Below are 17,192 nucleotides of genomic sequence, written 5' to 3' on the forward strand. Positions count from 1 at the left end.
GACAGTTTTCCCCAGCCAAGCAAAGGTGATCTACATCTGGTTTGTTTGTGAACTTTCTGTGTGCATACTTTTGCATTTCTGCAAAAGGTTATGGCACTGACAGAATTGTATTGTATATCTCAATGTGCTGCTTTGTGACCATTTGCCATTCAGTTTTGATCAAGTGGAAAGCAAGGAGCCGATAATAGGCACACAGCTTGCCTCTAGACTCCCACTTGCTAAACCAACAACCACTGTTATGGCGGGGAGGAGCATACAACTCTCTGCAGTAAACCTAATAAAAGAGGCTGGAAAGCCTGTCTTCACACCCTGGCTGAGCCATGTAGAATTGTAAATCACACTGTAAGCCAAATCATTTGGGTTGTAAAACTGGAGCATTTCAGGATTGCTACTAGAAGGACTTTAGAAAACCTACAGCTACAATAATTTTGATATCATTTGATTGTTACTGGATAGTTTTTTCAGGTTTTCAAAATGTCCATCATTGCTTTAATTTGCTACTTTTGTGGTCTCTTTTCCATGATTACAATGCAATTCATTGTACTTTTACAGGATGGAACTGTAGCTAGTGGCTCAGAGGCTTTCAAAGGGATGTTATATAAATTCATGGTAGTTAGGTGCCTGTCTTGTCATAACACTGAATTTTCCCAGGCTGGGGCCATAACGGTCCATACAATGGAAACTGTGTCTACATTGCTTTCTCTTTTCTACTCTTAAATTTGCTATGAGACACTGGGTTTTTCCAACTGTGGGAATTCAATGGTGCTGCAGTATCAGTATGCATAACAGCCTTCTGTTCTGATATTAAAGCCAGGTGAGACCAAGAAACTAGCTCTGTTTTGTGATGAAGAACATCTGGTAGATTTTTAAGGCATCATTGTTCACTTTTGCTGCGAGCCATAGGCTCCAGGGAGTGATGGTGAGAAAGAGAAGACAGTTGCTCTCTCCATATTTACATGGCGTGGGTTGGTGGCCCCATCTTTTTACATTTCTTTGCATAATGCCACTTATGTGACATTCTTCCTTGATACCTGATTGTTTGCATCAAAGGCAACATGAGCTCTCTATCCAACTTGATTGAAAATAACCTCTCTGCTTTGTTGTAAGTTGTTGCATTAAATAACTTAAAAACAGGAATGAGGAAATCTAAATTTATCCCTTCCCTTGAAATTTTGTGACAAGAATAGTCTTCTTGAAGCAAAGTAGAACCCTGCAACCAAATATTAGTTTGAATGTTGGCAAACAGCTCCTTGAATAGAAATGGCTTCACTGTCTTGCTATGTTTGGAGTTCAATTAGGGGAAAATCAGCCAAGTGTGCACTTACCCATTATTTTCCCAAGGGTATTCATTTAATTGTGGCTGAATAGATGGCAGCACTAATAACTAAACTTACAAACAATGCATGTAACATATCTGAATGTGTATCTGTTCCAGCAGACATGATATGGTGCCCCTGTGCCATGCATTAGAGGCGCCAGCTGCTAACTTTAATTGATTGATCAGTGTGATTAATCAACTAAAACTTTTAATTAAAGGTTAACATTCTCTCTTTTACCCTGCCTATTTGGCAAACTGTTGCTCAGTAAAGACTTCAGGATGGGGGTTCTGACTCTAACTGAAGAGGAACTTTGAACTATATCCTTTTCTTTTGGTTTGTATCCAATGCTACTGGAAGGATTTGGCACACATAAACTGTTGTGGCTGTCCCTCTAACAAGACTTAATTACAGAAATCTGAAGATTTGAGTGTTCAACTGCTGTCCGTGCCAGTACATCTTTTACTACTTACTTTTGCTAAGCAATTTTACTCACACCTAAGTCTCAGTGAATTCAGTGAAGTTAATTGTCACATATTGTACAAACTCACCTTCAGTGAGACTTAGTTGTTTGTAAACATGTTGAAGACTGCACTGGTAAACTTCCATCTTCCATAGCAAAGTTGTGTACACAGTGCTCTCTCCAGATCTTGCTAGACTGAAATTCCCAGCATTCCTCACCGTTGGTTATGCTGGCTAGATTTGATGGAAGTTGATTGTTAAAAACAACCGGAGCATAGTACTTTGCCCACTTCTGGTTTTGAATGTGAGTTCCAGTAGGTTACTCTAATTTATCATGTTTGATCTGCTTGTGGCCAGTGAAAAGGGAAATATTAAACACTGGCTAAGATTCTGTATCTTGACTGAGGTGTAAATCTACACTCATATATTTATATGGCAGTTGTGCTACAACACCCTTCTCTTGAATACAGATATACCTTAACAAAATACATGCATTCCTAGACATTACTTCTTTAACAGAAACTTTGATACCAGAGCGAGAAATAACATGGAAAGAATAGGGATAATTTCCTACACCACAAAAAAGAAGACATTTTCAACATGTTTCAGGATACTTTCTGTTCAAAAGTAACAATCGGCATGTGTAAAATGAAACAAACAAATCAGATGAACCTTGCATAAAAACCATTTTTAACCTTCTAAAAACCAGTTGAAGTCTTCTTCTAAACTGCAGGAATGACTCTTTCTTTTAACTGCAACTCCACTTTGGTGGTTAAAATGTATAGTGCTATGATTTTTTTAAACAGGTTGGGGATAGTTGGTGAGGCAGCCTTCTCTGCCCTCCTCTTTTATCTTTGTTTTGCCACTCCCACGTGCTCAATAAAGGACTCTGTGTAGTTCTATTTGCCTTGCCTGTTGGATGGAGGTACAAATATGTACAGCAGGTTAGCCAGAGTAGAATCCTGCTTTTCCCCAGCTTAATTAAGCATTGTTGATTGCTTTTTTTAAAAATTCATTTCTTTACAAACTCCAAACCATCATACACATGACAACATTACACCAAAAAGGAACATTTGACATTTAACACAAAAACGACAATTCCCTCTACCCCTGACATAACTAAAATTACATATAACATACATATCACTTCCGACTGATCAGATCTCTACCTTAAATGTTATCATAATGTTGTTTAATCTTACTCTGTTTTCGAATTTATGCCTTTACACAGTTAATGTAATTTCTATAACAGAAAAAAATATTATAGTTGATTGCATTGTTTACTGTGGACACACTGCTGCAACCCAACACCAAAAGGTCCATGTTTCTCCAGCCCTACTTCATCCTCAGTGCCAATGTTGCAAACAAACAAACAAGAAAACTTTTCAACTAGACAGAGGATGGGAAGGAACTTTTTTTCAGAGGCTTTGGCCCCATACAGACAGGCCAAAATAAAGCTGCTTCGTGTCACTTTGGAGGTATGCTGTTTAAATGATGCATGCGTACTAAGAGTCCGGAAGCTGCACCAAAGCTGCACTCCTGTCCTTCGGACTGGATCATGGCTGTGGCATGGCTTCCGGACTCTTAGTACGCATGCATCATTTAAACAGCATACCTCCAAAGTAACCCGAAGCAGCTTTATTTTGGCCTGCCTGTATGGGGCTTTTGTTAACCAAGGTGTGCCTGCACTGATATTGTGTAGCTGACTGTGTATCAGCCGGCCTGCCTGCTTACAGAGTGTTTCTGCAGTCCCAGTGAATAAAGTGGTATGTTGGAGGCACTGATGATTACAGTGCGAGCTTGGTATCTGCAGACTTGCCATCTGCAGATCTGAGCATCCATGGATGGCAAGCCTTCATTGTCCCCAATAGTGGTGTGTGCATGTGGCCATGCTGCCAGCAAGACTTGATCTAAAGTCCCATTATCCCTAATGGCAGCATGGTTGTGTGCATGTGCTGCCATTAGGGACAACGCAGGCTTGAGCTGTGGATTTTGGTATCCGTGAGAGGGTCCGGAATGGATTCCCCACAAATACCAAGGTCCCACTGTAGTTACATACCATCCAAGCCATTCCAGCTGGCTAGAATCCTGTTGAATAATGCCAACCAAAGTAGACCTATTGAATCAGTTGTTGAATGATGAAGGGTCAGCATATAGATGAACAGAGATGATTCAATGGTTCTACTCTAGTCACGACTAACAATGGGATTTAGGCGTCTGAAATGGTTTCCCTTCTGGAATTCTGCTTATGCAACCATGAACTATCCCCTCCTCTTAGAATCCTCAAAATGACCCACCAATTTCATTTTGTAATATGTATGTATTTTTAAATATGATCATTCAATTAGCTAAACTGGACACTGTTAACTTCTTAAGTGTTTGACTCTGTTAGCTAACAGAGTTAATGGTGAAATCTCACTGAAGGCATAGTATGCTTTTGCAGCTCACATGCCATCTTGTCTCTGGAACCCTTTGCTTGATGTCCTGTGCATCATAATGGTAAGCAGCTGGGCATGATTACATAGCTTTTAATGTGAGTTGTCTGAATTCTGTGGAGCATTAAAGTTCTGGAGAAAGCAAGACATGAAAGAAAGTTTGAGACTGTTTGTTCTTAAAAAGCTAGAAATGTAACTCCAGGAGATCATGAAGGTTAGAGTAAAATGGTAAGACTTTTACCTCCCCCTCCCTTCAATGCAGGAGCAATGTGAACAGCTAGGGAGAAGGTTGAGGCATGTGCCATAGTAAAGGCCAGGATTAGCTGCTTATTTTTGCTTGTTTGTTGGCTCCAATGCAAAGCAGCAGTTGCTGGGAAAAGGGGAGCTGCCACTCAAATTCGCATAACCTCTACCTCACCTTTGTTAATTTTAACTTGCTTGTCTGTCTAGGAACATTGGTACATTGGGATTTTCTGTCAGCCTACTGATATTTCAGATTCAGGATGGAGCCAGAATGGGAGAGCCAAGTTAGTAATCCTATCTTTGCTATATATTGCATAGTTTCCCTGGTACAAAGGTTTCGATCTTAACTTCTGTTTGATGAAAGCAAGCCCTGTTCCCAGTTCAGCTCTCTACATACCATAAAAGTCTTTTCAGAGACTTCTTCAGATAGTGTGGGGAAACTTCTCAGATAGCATGGCATGTGTTGGGGGAAAGGTGGGGCAGGGCTGCAGTATTAACGTGAGGATAAAACATGGTGATCCAGTAACAGTGTCTTCCTCTTATACAACAGTTCATGATCCAAGCCATTGCTTGCTATTGTGATGGTAAGCTACACCAGTTCTGGGGCCATTTCCCTGCCCTGAAATGTCCCAGAGGCTGCACAGACTATCAGAAATGGGGCGGGGGACAAAAAACCATGTCTCCAAACCTCTCCAGGTGTTTAGAATTTTACTTTTAAATTGGTTTTCGTTTCTCTTTTTCTTTGAATAATACACAGAGGAGAGGGGTCCTGCAATGTATTTTAATAGTGAATTGCTTTTGTAGGCTTCTAGGAGAGGCAGTTCACCTCTCCCAGTTATGGGAGCAGAAAAATGGATTTGGGGGAGTCTGGAGTGGCTGAGAGCCCCTCAAACAGCCTTTAGTCACTGTCTGTGGCACCAGGGCCTAACTTTTCCTAATGCTGTCTGAATATCTATGATTGAAAGAGTGTAGTTTGCTGGTGCATATTCTAACTAGGAAAGACATGAGCATGTATCCATCTAATCAGTGGCATCGTGCAGCTTTCAACTGTCAATGAAACAAAAATCTCACCAATCATGTAATGCCCAGTTATGCACATGTAGGCAGAGGAAAACAGTATATAAACATCTGTACAGTTTAACATATGTAAATATTATTTAAATTTATTCAAGAACTGCATGGTCTGAAGCGTGAAGAAAAAACCAAAAAAATTTACTGCTCTGTTAGGAAAAGAAAAAGAAAGTTTGAAACTTACTAGTTGACAGCAGTTGCTTGCCTTGTATGCGAGTCATTAAAAGGGTACAATTAAATTAGCAAATGTCTGAAAAACAAAAATTCTCTAGGTATAGATAATCCCAGTTTTGAGCTCTGCCTGTACATTATCTTTTAATTATTGTAGCCAGTAATGTTGGCCTGCTTTTGTTAGCACTGTCTTCACTCACACAGTGAAAATCTTTTTCCCCAGATCATTCCACCTCAAGTGGTACTTCCTCGTTTAAGCCCAGCCGCTCACTGGTCTCAATCCCCACTGCCCATGTGATGCCGTCTAATGCCAGCTCGTCGCTTTCCAAACACCGGGAACTTCTCAAGTCTGACTGTTCAAAATGGAGCACAAGTCTTTTGAGGTCCGCTGGAAGTAGGGATCAGGGCATGTTGGACAGTTCTCTTGACATGAAGGACTTGAGGCCTGTAAGGAAATGGTCATCTTTGTCTAAGCTCAGCACACCTGTGAGCTGTAGCCAGGATGGAGTTGTTTACTCAACGGAGTGTAGGGCCAACATGGAAAAAACAGGAAGAGACAAGAGTCTGTCACCACCACTAAGAGAAAACGGGACAAGCTGCTTGCACAATAGTATGGAAGTACTCAAAATTGAGGACAGAGAAACAGGGAAGAAAAGAAATTCTGCCCTGGACTGCAAATACAAATTTGAAAGTTGCAGCAAAGAAGACTTGGGGGTTTCTGATCCCTCAAACAGGAGACATGCCTTAGACATGACCTATAGTGCCTTACCTGAAAGCAAACCTGCTACATCAAACTGTGAGGTTTTTCATCAAGGATATATAACTTTGGGGCCACAGGTTATGAGCAGGATTCCCGTTCAGTCCTCTGAAAGGACTCAGCGGTGGCTAACAGAACAATATCATACAAACCCTCCAGAGGCTAGGCCTTCTGAAGAGTCATACAATTTATCTCCCTGGCAATTACACCAGCTTGAAGAACTTAGAATGGGAAATGAGCATCCTGTGCAGGTAAGAATTTAAATTTATCATTTGCTGCCATCAAGTGGATAGAAAAAAAATGACACAATACAGTATTCTAAGAGATAGCTTTGTTGGTCTGTTTCTTTACAGAAAAAGAGGCAGTGTGGAAAAGGTGCAAGGAGGAGCCTTGGGGGCACCATTTTATTTTCTAATGAGTTTTCATATATTCCAGGCTACTTCCTTGAATGAATTGATACATCAGATAGTATGTTTATAAGTGAGACCAGTGGTCCTTCCTAGTAATTCAGTCCAGCACACATCTGCTGCCCTATTATTGTAAATGCTTTAATTGAAATAGCACTACCATTCTGGTGGGTTTCATTTAATTCATTTCAAGTAACTTAATTGATATGGACTGGGATAATGCTATAGTTGTAGGTGAGTTACATCTCTCCCACCCCAGTTTTCTCCCTTTTCTCCAAATTTGCAGAGTCTTGATTTTTAGGGGCATAGGGGATAAGCAGTGTGGTGTAATAGTTTGAGCATCGGATTTCTACTCTGAAGATCAGGGTTCGAATCAGCCATAAAAAACAACTGGTTGACATTGGACAAGTCACAAACATTCTCTGAACAAATCTTGCTAAGAAAACCCCATGATAGTGACTTGAAGGCAGAGAATAATAAAGGGGATAACCAAATTAAACATCGGTACCTGTGTGGCTAGTACATTGACTACAGTCAGTTTATGGTCACTTAAGTCTCATTAATATCAATGGAATTGAATCAGTGCAGCTGCTGGATTTGGGTCTGTTGATGTTGAGCCTTTCATTGCCTTGACATATTAAAAGTAATTTTTTTAAGTATGATATATATCTTCCATAGCCTAAGGACTTAATATCCTCTTACCTTGAAGGAGAGGCTATTACCAAAAGGTATATTTTCTAGGCTATTTTGCTAAAATTAAGCTTTGAGAAAATAAAGTTGCTGTAAAAGTCTAGAAATTTTAGTCAAAAATTGACCCAAAAACATGAATCGACTTATCGGGTGGGCTTTCCTCGACGGATCGGGGCCTGAGCTGTCACAGCAGCAGCCCTGGAAGCCCTGATCCGCCGCTTTTCCAGGCCTCAGGGAAGCGGCAAAACGACCCTTCCCCGTGGTCTGGAAAGGGGTTCCTTGGGGCTTCATGCCCCAAGGACACCCCAACAGTGGCGGGGAAAGAGAGAAAGGGGCCACTTGGCCCTTTTCTCTTTTGTATTGCTGGTGCAGCCATGTAAAGGCTGCACCAGTGATACGCAGTGCGAAAGGAGCTCCATTTCGGAGCTCCTTCCGGCGCCCTGCAGCGGTGCCAGGACGTAAAGGCCGCACGCGCTGATTGGATGCCACATGGCTGTTATGTCAAAATGGCGGCGCTCATGTAGACAGGGCGCCGCCGTTTTGACGTCCTGGCGATGTACTAGGGTTGTGGAGCGTATATAAGCAACGCCCCAAAGCAACCCTAGTACGTCGCCAGGACGTGCTTAATGGCCCATCTGTACAGGGCCATCTACCGGTCAATATAAGTTCTGTACTTAACTCTTCTTTTAAAAGGAACCATCCCTTGGTGAAAGGCAAGAGCATAATCTGTCTTGAAAGCATTGATCATCCTCTACTCTCTCATTCATCCAGCCTTTAGTGTGACCACAGTTATGCATGCTGGAATTTTGTAACTTATTTGGCATTGTTTTTCTTTGCTTCATCCTTTAGATCCTTGATTACACGCCCCTAGGTTTTACCCTCGACCTATCCATGGGTCATATCAGAATTCATAATTTTGGCCCCAAAACCTGCTTTTGACTTATACATGAGGTTGACTTATTCTCGAGTACATACGGTAATTTTTCTGCTTCACATGTTTGGTCATCTATGGATGCACTTTGCTGAAAGGAACAATTCTTTATGCTTTAAAAAAAGTAGTTTCCTATGAAAGAACATCATTTTTTTTTGTCAATAGCCATTGCTCCCTACACACTAAATGGCTGTAACAACTGTCAGTGGTTTGTATAATGACACTTTGTTAATATTGCTGTAATGAGCCTTCATTTTCTTAAACTTCTGTCCAGATGGTAACAATTCATTAGAGTCAAATTATGCTCTAAAACGATTACCCGTATATATTGTTGTAATTGGAAAATTCAGCTTTAGATGTGTTTCTGTTTACTCAGCCAGGTCCTCTCTCTCATCCATGTATGTAGCTTAGTCAGGGAGTTGTTGGTACTTCTTACCTTCTATATAGGCCTCATTTGTGCTCTCAGCCAGCTACTTGGACAGGATCTCCACTTCCAAGATGAAGGCCATGTGATTTGGTAACACCTCAGACTAACTCAGAAAGGACCCACTTTCTTCTGCAGTCCATATGTATCTAATTATTTGTATATTGACTTATCTGCCAAGACCAGATCCTGTCTTATCTTGGACACTAAGCAGGGTCAGCCCTGGTCCACCAAAAATACCAGGTGCTGTAGACTATATTTCAGAGGAAGCAAAGCATTCCATGCTTAAGAAAACCCTATGAAATTCATGGGGTTTTCATAAATCAACAGGTGACTTGAAGGTGTGTGCGCATACACACACATTCACTTGCCTCAGTCTCCTTATTTTCTTAACTACAATAATTTGGAATTCTTGTGGTTGAATTTGAAGTCTTATGATAGTAACAGTCAACATCAGGGCTAGTGCAGCATGTGGCATTAGCAGTGGCACAGCAGTAGCAAAGGATTAATAATGCTTTCAGCCCCAGTACAGGTTCAGAAAAACTGGGAGCTTCTACCACACACTGTATGAGCATGACAGTATGATGTGAGTGGGGAGAGAAGAACAGAGTAATTTGTATCTTGTAATGTAGTAGCCTAAGGACTGTGAGAATTCTTCTGTCCATCAGAACACGTGACAATGAAGAGCTGGGTAATGTAGAGAGAATGAATAAGGAATTACTAGTTTTGATGCTATATTTGCTTCATATTTGCAACATGTCTCTGTATATGAATTGCTAGGGAGCATGAGTGGAAAGGTGCAGTTGCACTTGGATTCTGCTTGTGGTTTTTCGCTAGTCATCTGGTTGACTAATGTAAGAAGAGAATACTAGGCAGACCTTTGGACTGTTCCATTATTTTTTTTTTTAAAAACCCTAACATTTATACACCACTTGGGAGAGTTAGTAGCTCATATTATTTTAGTGATTCACATAAAGGGGGCTATTTTCTTCGTATAATAGGTAGATGGCTATGGCTGAGAGAAAGTAATTTGTTTAAGGCCATCTGATGGGTTTATGGTTCAGTTCAGATTGCTTTTAAGAGGCATCTTTTTGGCTTGTAATCATAGCCTCACAGTGATGATGTACATGTTTGGCTTTTGCTTTAAATATTCCATGTTTTAATCTTGCCATCATAGATTTCACAGAGTAAGAATAAGTGGTATGGAAATATTGACAGACCTAATGTATATTCCATTTTTGCCCCATACTCTTTGTTGGAGTGAGAACTCCCTTTGCAAACTATAGGTGCAGTCTTTCCATTTTGGATGAGGACCACAGTGAGGGAGGAGTTTAAAGCTCCTTCCTTTAGTTGAGATTCCAGTGTGGCTATTCACATTAGGAATGAAATCCAGAAGAGCCACTGAAATAGATACACTTTTGTTGAAATGAATCTGTTAGATATGACTAACCTACATTACACTGATTGCAGTATTTATCTTCTAGGTAGGAGTAACATTGGATTTAGCCCTGTGTCAGTAATGTTATGCCTGTTTTAGCCCTTAGAAAGGGGCTCCTGTCTGTGGTTTTGTGGAAGCATGAATTTGGCTTTGCTCCCTGTAACTTTATTCTTTTTGCAACTGTGAAGATTATGTGTCAGTTTTCTTGTCTCAGTTGGTAGTGTATCACAATTGAGGCCCCGTCTCTACGGACCAAATAAAATGTCTTCTCCCTGTTCCCATTGTGATGAGTCTGACAATGCAGGGCCCTCTCCTCAGTTCTGGTGCGATCTGTCCAGATGATGCCCGGCCAGTTCAGAAGCTAACCTGCAGCATACCCCCCCTACTTTTTTTTTTAAACTCATCTTTTGCTCTAGATCTTCCTGGAAAACCCAGAGCAGTCCATTGCAACTCTGGGCAGCTTTTATAGTGTGACCCGCTGTGCCACCTGGTGCTGCCACCACTGATGCAAGTTGCTTGTTCTGAGCTCAGAATGAGGTGCCCAGCCGTGCGTTTGATGCTGGACACCTCATTCCGACCTCAGAGCAAACAACTCACACCAGTGGTGGTGGTGCCAGGCAATTCAGTCGTATGTGCATGTGAACAGCCACCCGGCATCACAATGGAAGGCCCCAGGTAACAGAGGGCTGGGGAGCGTTTGGGCAATTCCAGGGCCAGAATACTTTGGGCTGCTCTCAGAGTATTCTGGTCCAAGGAGACCCAGCCTAAGTTGAACTAAGAAATTGAGACAATAAATCGTCAGCTTTTTATTTTTAACTTTAGGCTTTTCTACCAAAATTGAGTTCACCCTTGTATATATGTGATCATGAGCTCATGAAAGTACAGTATTAAAATCTTTAATTATTATCATATATTTCTGGTTGTGAAGAGGAAAACAACAGTAAGAAAAAAGAAACAAATAATCTTCGTTTTCATTTTTAGCAAAATTCAACTTTTTCATACAGTAAGATTAGTTACACCTTATATCTATATCTTTAAACTGATGCATTTCTTAATGCTGGTAAATTACATTGACAGCAATACATTCTGATACTTGTCCCATATACTGGCCATATGTGTGATTCTGTGATTTTCTGCTAGGCGTGGCCTCTCCATTTTGTTCAGCAGTGACTAACAAACCAGAGAGTGGCTTAGAATTTAGGAATTAAATGCTTTGGATTGTTCCTTTGTTGGTAACCATTAGATATTAGGTCAAACTTTAGGAACTAAAACAAAAGTCATAAGAATGTAAAAGATTTTGGGTGTTGTTTTTTGTGGGTTTTTCAGGCTGTGTGGCCATGTTCTAGAAGAGTTTCTTCCTGACGTTTCGCCAGAATCTGTGGCTGGCATCTTCAGGGAATGGCAGCCACAGATGCTGGCGAAACGTCAGGAAGAAACTCTTCTAGTTGAAAAACCCACAAAAAACTATGGCTGGCCATGAAAGCGAGGTTGAAAAGAGAATTAAAAGCATAAGTAAAATGCTTTCAGGCTTTGGTAAGGTAAGGGGGATATTTGGGTCTTTAGTGTATGTATTCATAGGTTCTGTCATGTTTCTGGTATTACAGAATTGAGTGTGGAAACAGTTCCATTTGCAAAAAGTTGTGGTCTTATAAATTAATACAGTCTATTCAACAGTATACTTAAATATCAACCAACAGAAGAACTGAGACTTTTTGTCCTTTATCCTACCCTACTGCTACATTTTTCTATCAAAAATCCCTTGATGGTTTCTCTGCCCTCCAGAGCAGGATTTTAGGGTGCATGGGAGCTGCAGGAAGTTGTGGGAAATCTAAAGAGCCAGAAGTATACCATTGGACTCTGCCTGCTCTTGCAACAGATTGTTGAATCTTTTTTGTGGTCTTTGCTGGCTGGTAATGGCTATGAATGTCTGTAGCTGTTTTCTAAACATATTGCATGTGGCATTGGAGATTTTTTGCATTTTGCAACATACATTGCTTGACTTCCATGCAATGCTCCATAATAGGCCTTGAAGTCATTCTGCTTTTGAAGGTCATTGTTCCCCTATAGAGGACATGCAGGAGCACATATCTCACAAGTATGTCACAGCATATAAAACCTTCCTAGTAAATTCACTGAGCTTTTTGTGCAAGATAAATCTTGTAGGCAAAGCTACGAAGAAGGCAAAGTGTTTTAGTGTAGATTACACGAAATATGTGCATTCAGAATTTCCAAAATATTTGTTTAAAATAATGGCTGTATATCTATATTCACATTGAATCAAAGGTCAACAGATAGAAAAGAATCCTAAACATGTCCATACACTAACAAGTTCCCCTTAAAACACCCTCCACTAGCTTGAGAGACTTGTGGAACCAAAGATTAAATCAAAATTGCTCTAAAAATCAGTATAGAGAATGGCCCAGATTTGAAATGTGGGCTTAAGTCTATGACCATTGCATTATAAGTCTGTGAGCAAATTTGTCTGCATGATGTTAAAGGAATATTACATTGGTCTGGCAGGTATGTTTTCCATTAACATGCTTTGGTGGAATATACAAACCATCTTGCAATCATTTTCATGTTCATTGGTAAGTAAGCTTCATTTGTGTTCAGTAGGCCTTCCCTAGTATGTATGAATAAAGCCCATTCAGTGCTGTTAGACCTGCTTCTGAATGAAGCTGTCAGCTTGTTAGCATCATATATTTTTTTCTATATTCTCAGATTACTATTTGCCCTCCTTCCAAATGAAAGTCACAGGAGATTGAATTTTGTTTTAAATAAGTATGCTGCCATTATTTTCTTATTATGGATATTTCCTTTTTGCTGTTTCTTCTCTCCCACTGTCTTTCAGGGTGTGGTGAAGCAGGTTCTTAGGTTGATTTTTTTCTCCTCATCCTGCTTGAAAAGTCTGTATTGTCAAAGTCCACAATCTACCTGTTCATTAGTAGATATTTAAATACAAGGCACTGAAGTAGTTTTCTGACGACAATGTTTGTGTTAGCTAGATTCCAAAACCTGGTTTAGCTTTTCTCCATTCTCCTCTTGCTCTGTCCTTCAAGTAAAAAATACACATCAACAAATCCTTATTCTTAATTTGTCTAATAAAACCAATGCTTCCCTCATCAGCAGGTTATTGAGTCATGATTTCCCCCCAGTTTTTGCTTGTTTCATAGTTTAATGGTTCAAGTTACCATAGTGGTTTTAAAGTAAACTCTCAAAACAAAAAAATCACATCAGCTTCACGAGGATGTACATGACAACAAGAACCAAGAAAATGAGCAGAAAATTGAGTAGTAGGTTGAGACCTCTATTTGTAGCAAGATCCATTGTGATGCACCTCCTTTTGCTTGGAGGGGTGGCTTGAACAGATGTCTTGATTGTAGTTTTTAGGCCAGGTCAATTTCAATAGCAGCAGGTTGAGGTTGCCAGCTATTGATATCACATCTTCAATTCTTGAATCCTGCTTGAGCTGTCTTGGCATGCACCTAAGAGAAAATGGCTGGTGAGCAACAGAGGTTGAAGCCAATTCCATAGACTCGCCACAAAAACAATACAAAACACCAGCCTTGAAAGATGACACAGAGAATTATTTAGCATGTGGCAACAAACCTTGGTGGGCACATTTGATAAGGCAGTTGTTTATTTACTTATTTATTTATGTTATCATTCTGTGATAAAATATGTTTTTATTTTTTATAATTTGCTACCTAATGCAAGAGTGCCCCAAGAGGTTCCCAGTTATTTGAATCTGCTGTCATTCTTAAATAACGTAAACTGTTCAGAGAACATTTAGTATAGAAAGTTAATTCATATGACTGTTCATCTCTAGACATGTTATTGTGCTTCCTTCTGTCTTCATTCCACATTTCAGTTTATTTGTCCATATTTCTGTTTGTCACACTCTCCTTGGCAAGTTGTTCATCGTTCTTTGTCAAGGGTAACAAGAAACTCCTCCTTCCTTTCTGTCACAGAGCTTGGAAGGGACTGAGCTTGGGAGGACCAGTGAGTGGCTTTGAGGATCCCCATTCCCTTCCCAGTTCCAAGCTAGTGTAGATGGCTGAGACAGGCCATTTAGGTGACCAGTAGTTCAGGTGCTCAGAGGCCCAGTCTTTCATTCTGCTTTTAGAGGGGAAGACTGGAAACAGCTGTTTTGGTGACCAGCAGAGGTGCTTGGATCACCTGCTTTCAAAACAATCTCTGCTGTCTGATTCTAGAGGAAAGTTTGGGCTGTACATTTTAATAGCGATTGATTGAGATGTACATTTTATGTTCACTGCCCAAATAAGCCCTGGCCTTTCCCTTCATCTCTAGACTAAACTTTGATTCCAACTATACAAATATGGGCCTGGAGAAGGGAAAACTTTGTTGTTACTGATCCCCTGTTCAGATGGATAATCCAATGCAGTTACCTTGAATTAAGTCCCATAGAATATAATGGAACTTAACGTCTAGGTAAAAATCCATAGGATTGTGCTGAAAATGTGTGTGGGGAAGTGAGGACTTAGGGCCCGAACAGACAAGTCAAAATACAGCTGCTTTGGGTCACTTTATAAGTATGCTATTTAAATGATTCATGCGTTCTAAGAGGCTGGAAGCTGTGCCAAAGCCACACTCCAGTCCTAAGGACTGGAGCACAGGTTTGGTGTAGCCTCTGGCCTCTTAAAATGTGTGTGTCATTTAAACAGCATACCTCCAAAGTGACTCGAAGCAGCTTTATTTTGGCCTGTCTGTTTGGGCCCTTAGTCACTAAGTTTTGATTTGGCTACCATGACATTTGTAGACCCCTATTTAAACAAATTTAAATGTGATGGAAAGATAGAGGGTTTTGATTGAGAGCAAGGGATTTTCTTTCACTATAATCTCACCTTTCACCAGATAATCTTGAATATTCAACAGTATCTTCTTGCTCTCTCTTATATTTTGTGTTGATAACACAGATGGACTCTGTTATAGTAGGAATGAATAACTTCCCAAGATCTGGGAGACTTATATGACCCCCTCCCTCAGTTTCAGATAGTTATGCTTCCCCCATGTTTTCTCCCACAGTTTCTTTTAACTGAGAAAGGCATCTCGTGCCATATGGGACAACCTTGGCATACTTTTAGCCCTGGTGATGGGACTTTGGCCTGTCAGCTTTTTTTCCTCTTTTTCTTCTTCATTTTTGTGTGTGATGGTTATAGGAGTGATGGTGGGCTACAGTTTGTGATGTCCAACAACCATACTTTGGCCACTCCTGTTTTACAAACTGTTGCCAAGATATGATTTTTTTTCTGTTTTCTCATCCCATTCTATTATTTTTAGTGTTTCTTGACCACAAGGAAGAATATTGGCTACATGGGCCATAATTCTGTCAACGCTAAGCAATGTAAGATCCTATTGTTTCTGAGAGTTAAGAAGTTTAAGTTGTGTTATACTCCTCCTGCACTAAAATTATTTTTTATAACTGCCTTGTGCTTATACAGCATCATTTTTTTCTTTTCTAAGAGTTCAGTTTGTTAGACATGTATTGTGTTGCATTTGTTTTTTCTTAACCAGCTCACACTCCTACTTCAGATTGTAATAACTGGCACATTCATAAAAACAAAATCACCTAAAAGAGAATTGTGTTACCATACTCCAGTAATGACCTAAATGTTACTTAGAAAACAGGTCAAATATTTTATGTGACTTGTGACTAGAGGCTTTGGGGAAAAACTGATTCTAGATAAATAACTGTCTCCTCTCTCCTTTGCAGTTTTGATTTCTACTCTTTATGGAACCTGAAAACATAAGGAAGAAATTGCTAGGTAGCTTTCTAGGTGTATGCATCTATTCTGTTAACCATCCAGAGCAATAAGAAATTTATTGCAAGCAAGCAAACAAATAGTGGATTGGGGCGTGCAAACAATATTGTCACCTAAGTCAGATTCTAAAAATGAACAGAATGCATATCCCTGAATCCTCAAAACCATCCCTTAGTGATTGTGAGGTTGTCTGTTTTATTTCTTTTATTTAACACATTTGTATCGTACATTTCTTCCATAATGTAGCTTAAAGGTAGCAAACGTGAAGCAAGGTGTCCCCATGCGGTCCCACATCTAAGCATCTTATCTGTTTAGATTCAATCATGATATATGTTGTTGGCATTTATGTATTTGGTGTTGAATACCAGTTGACATCTTTTATGTGGCATGTGTCACAAGGACAAAAAGGTGTGGAAATGCTCCCAGGTTAGGGAGTAACAGGCAAAGATAGTCTTCTAGACAGTTGAAATATTTCTCACATATTAAGGTGAAATGTTTAAATGAAAACATTTGCCCCCTGAATGATTTGATTTCTCCCCAATAGCAGCATTAGAGTTTCAGTTGATTGGGGGAGGGGGGACATTTCTAGCACTGGCAGACTTGGAATTTGGAGTCACTTGGAAATTGATCGTGGTTAAGGCTGCCATTAATATTGACTGAGAACTTGAAATCAATTATTCTGTTATCAGAAATACATGGGTGTGTCTAATTACATTCCTGCCATCCTATTTCCCTCAAATAACAGGTACAATAATTGTATCTTTGCTTTCTCCCTTTGATTCATCTGACTGAAACTAAAAATAATAATGATTATAAATACTGTATTTTGGCAATAACAGTGGGGTGTTGCTGAAATGAAAAGTTTAGGACCATATACTTAATTTTTCTTGTTGCAAATACTAATCTGAATGTTCTGTTTTAGTTTTATGGTGTTAAGTACTTTATTGTTAATCAACAACATATAAAAGTCATGCCTAAAAATATGTCTGTATTTAAGTAGAAACGTTGTCAGACTTTCACTGTTCTGCTTGTACGTTGAAAGATGAATTTGTGTTAGTTTGTCT

General features: G+C 39.9%; 1 protein-coding gene across 4 annotated transcripts in view; it reads left to right on the forward strand.

The window, feature by feature from the left end:
* The window catches only part of CEP85L (centrosomal protein 85 like), a 184,733-nt gene that overhangs the window by 94,336 nt on the left and 73,205 nt on the right, over positions 1-17,192 (forward strand). For 3 of the 4 annotated variants that reach the window (XM_042445869.1, XM_042445870.1, XM_042445871.1), the window contains exon 3: positions 5,922-6,706. In XM_042445869.1, the coding sequence (XP_042301803.1) occupies positions 5,922-6,706 (785 nt within the window). Of the gene's footprint in view, positions 1-4,663; positions 4,741-5,921; positions 6,707-17,192 lie in introns of all 4 variants that reach the window. The other variant, XM_042445872.1, reaches the window with a different exon arrangement.

This window comes from Sceloporus undulatus, chromosome 1, assembly GCF_019175285.1.
Source record: "Sceloporus undulatus isolate JIND9_A2432 ecotype Alabama chromosome 1, SceUnd_v1.1, whole genome shotgun sequence".
Lineage (NCBI taxonomy): Eukaryota > Metazoa > Chordata > Lepidosauria > Squamata > Phrynosomatidae > Sceloporus > Sceloporus undulatus.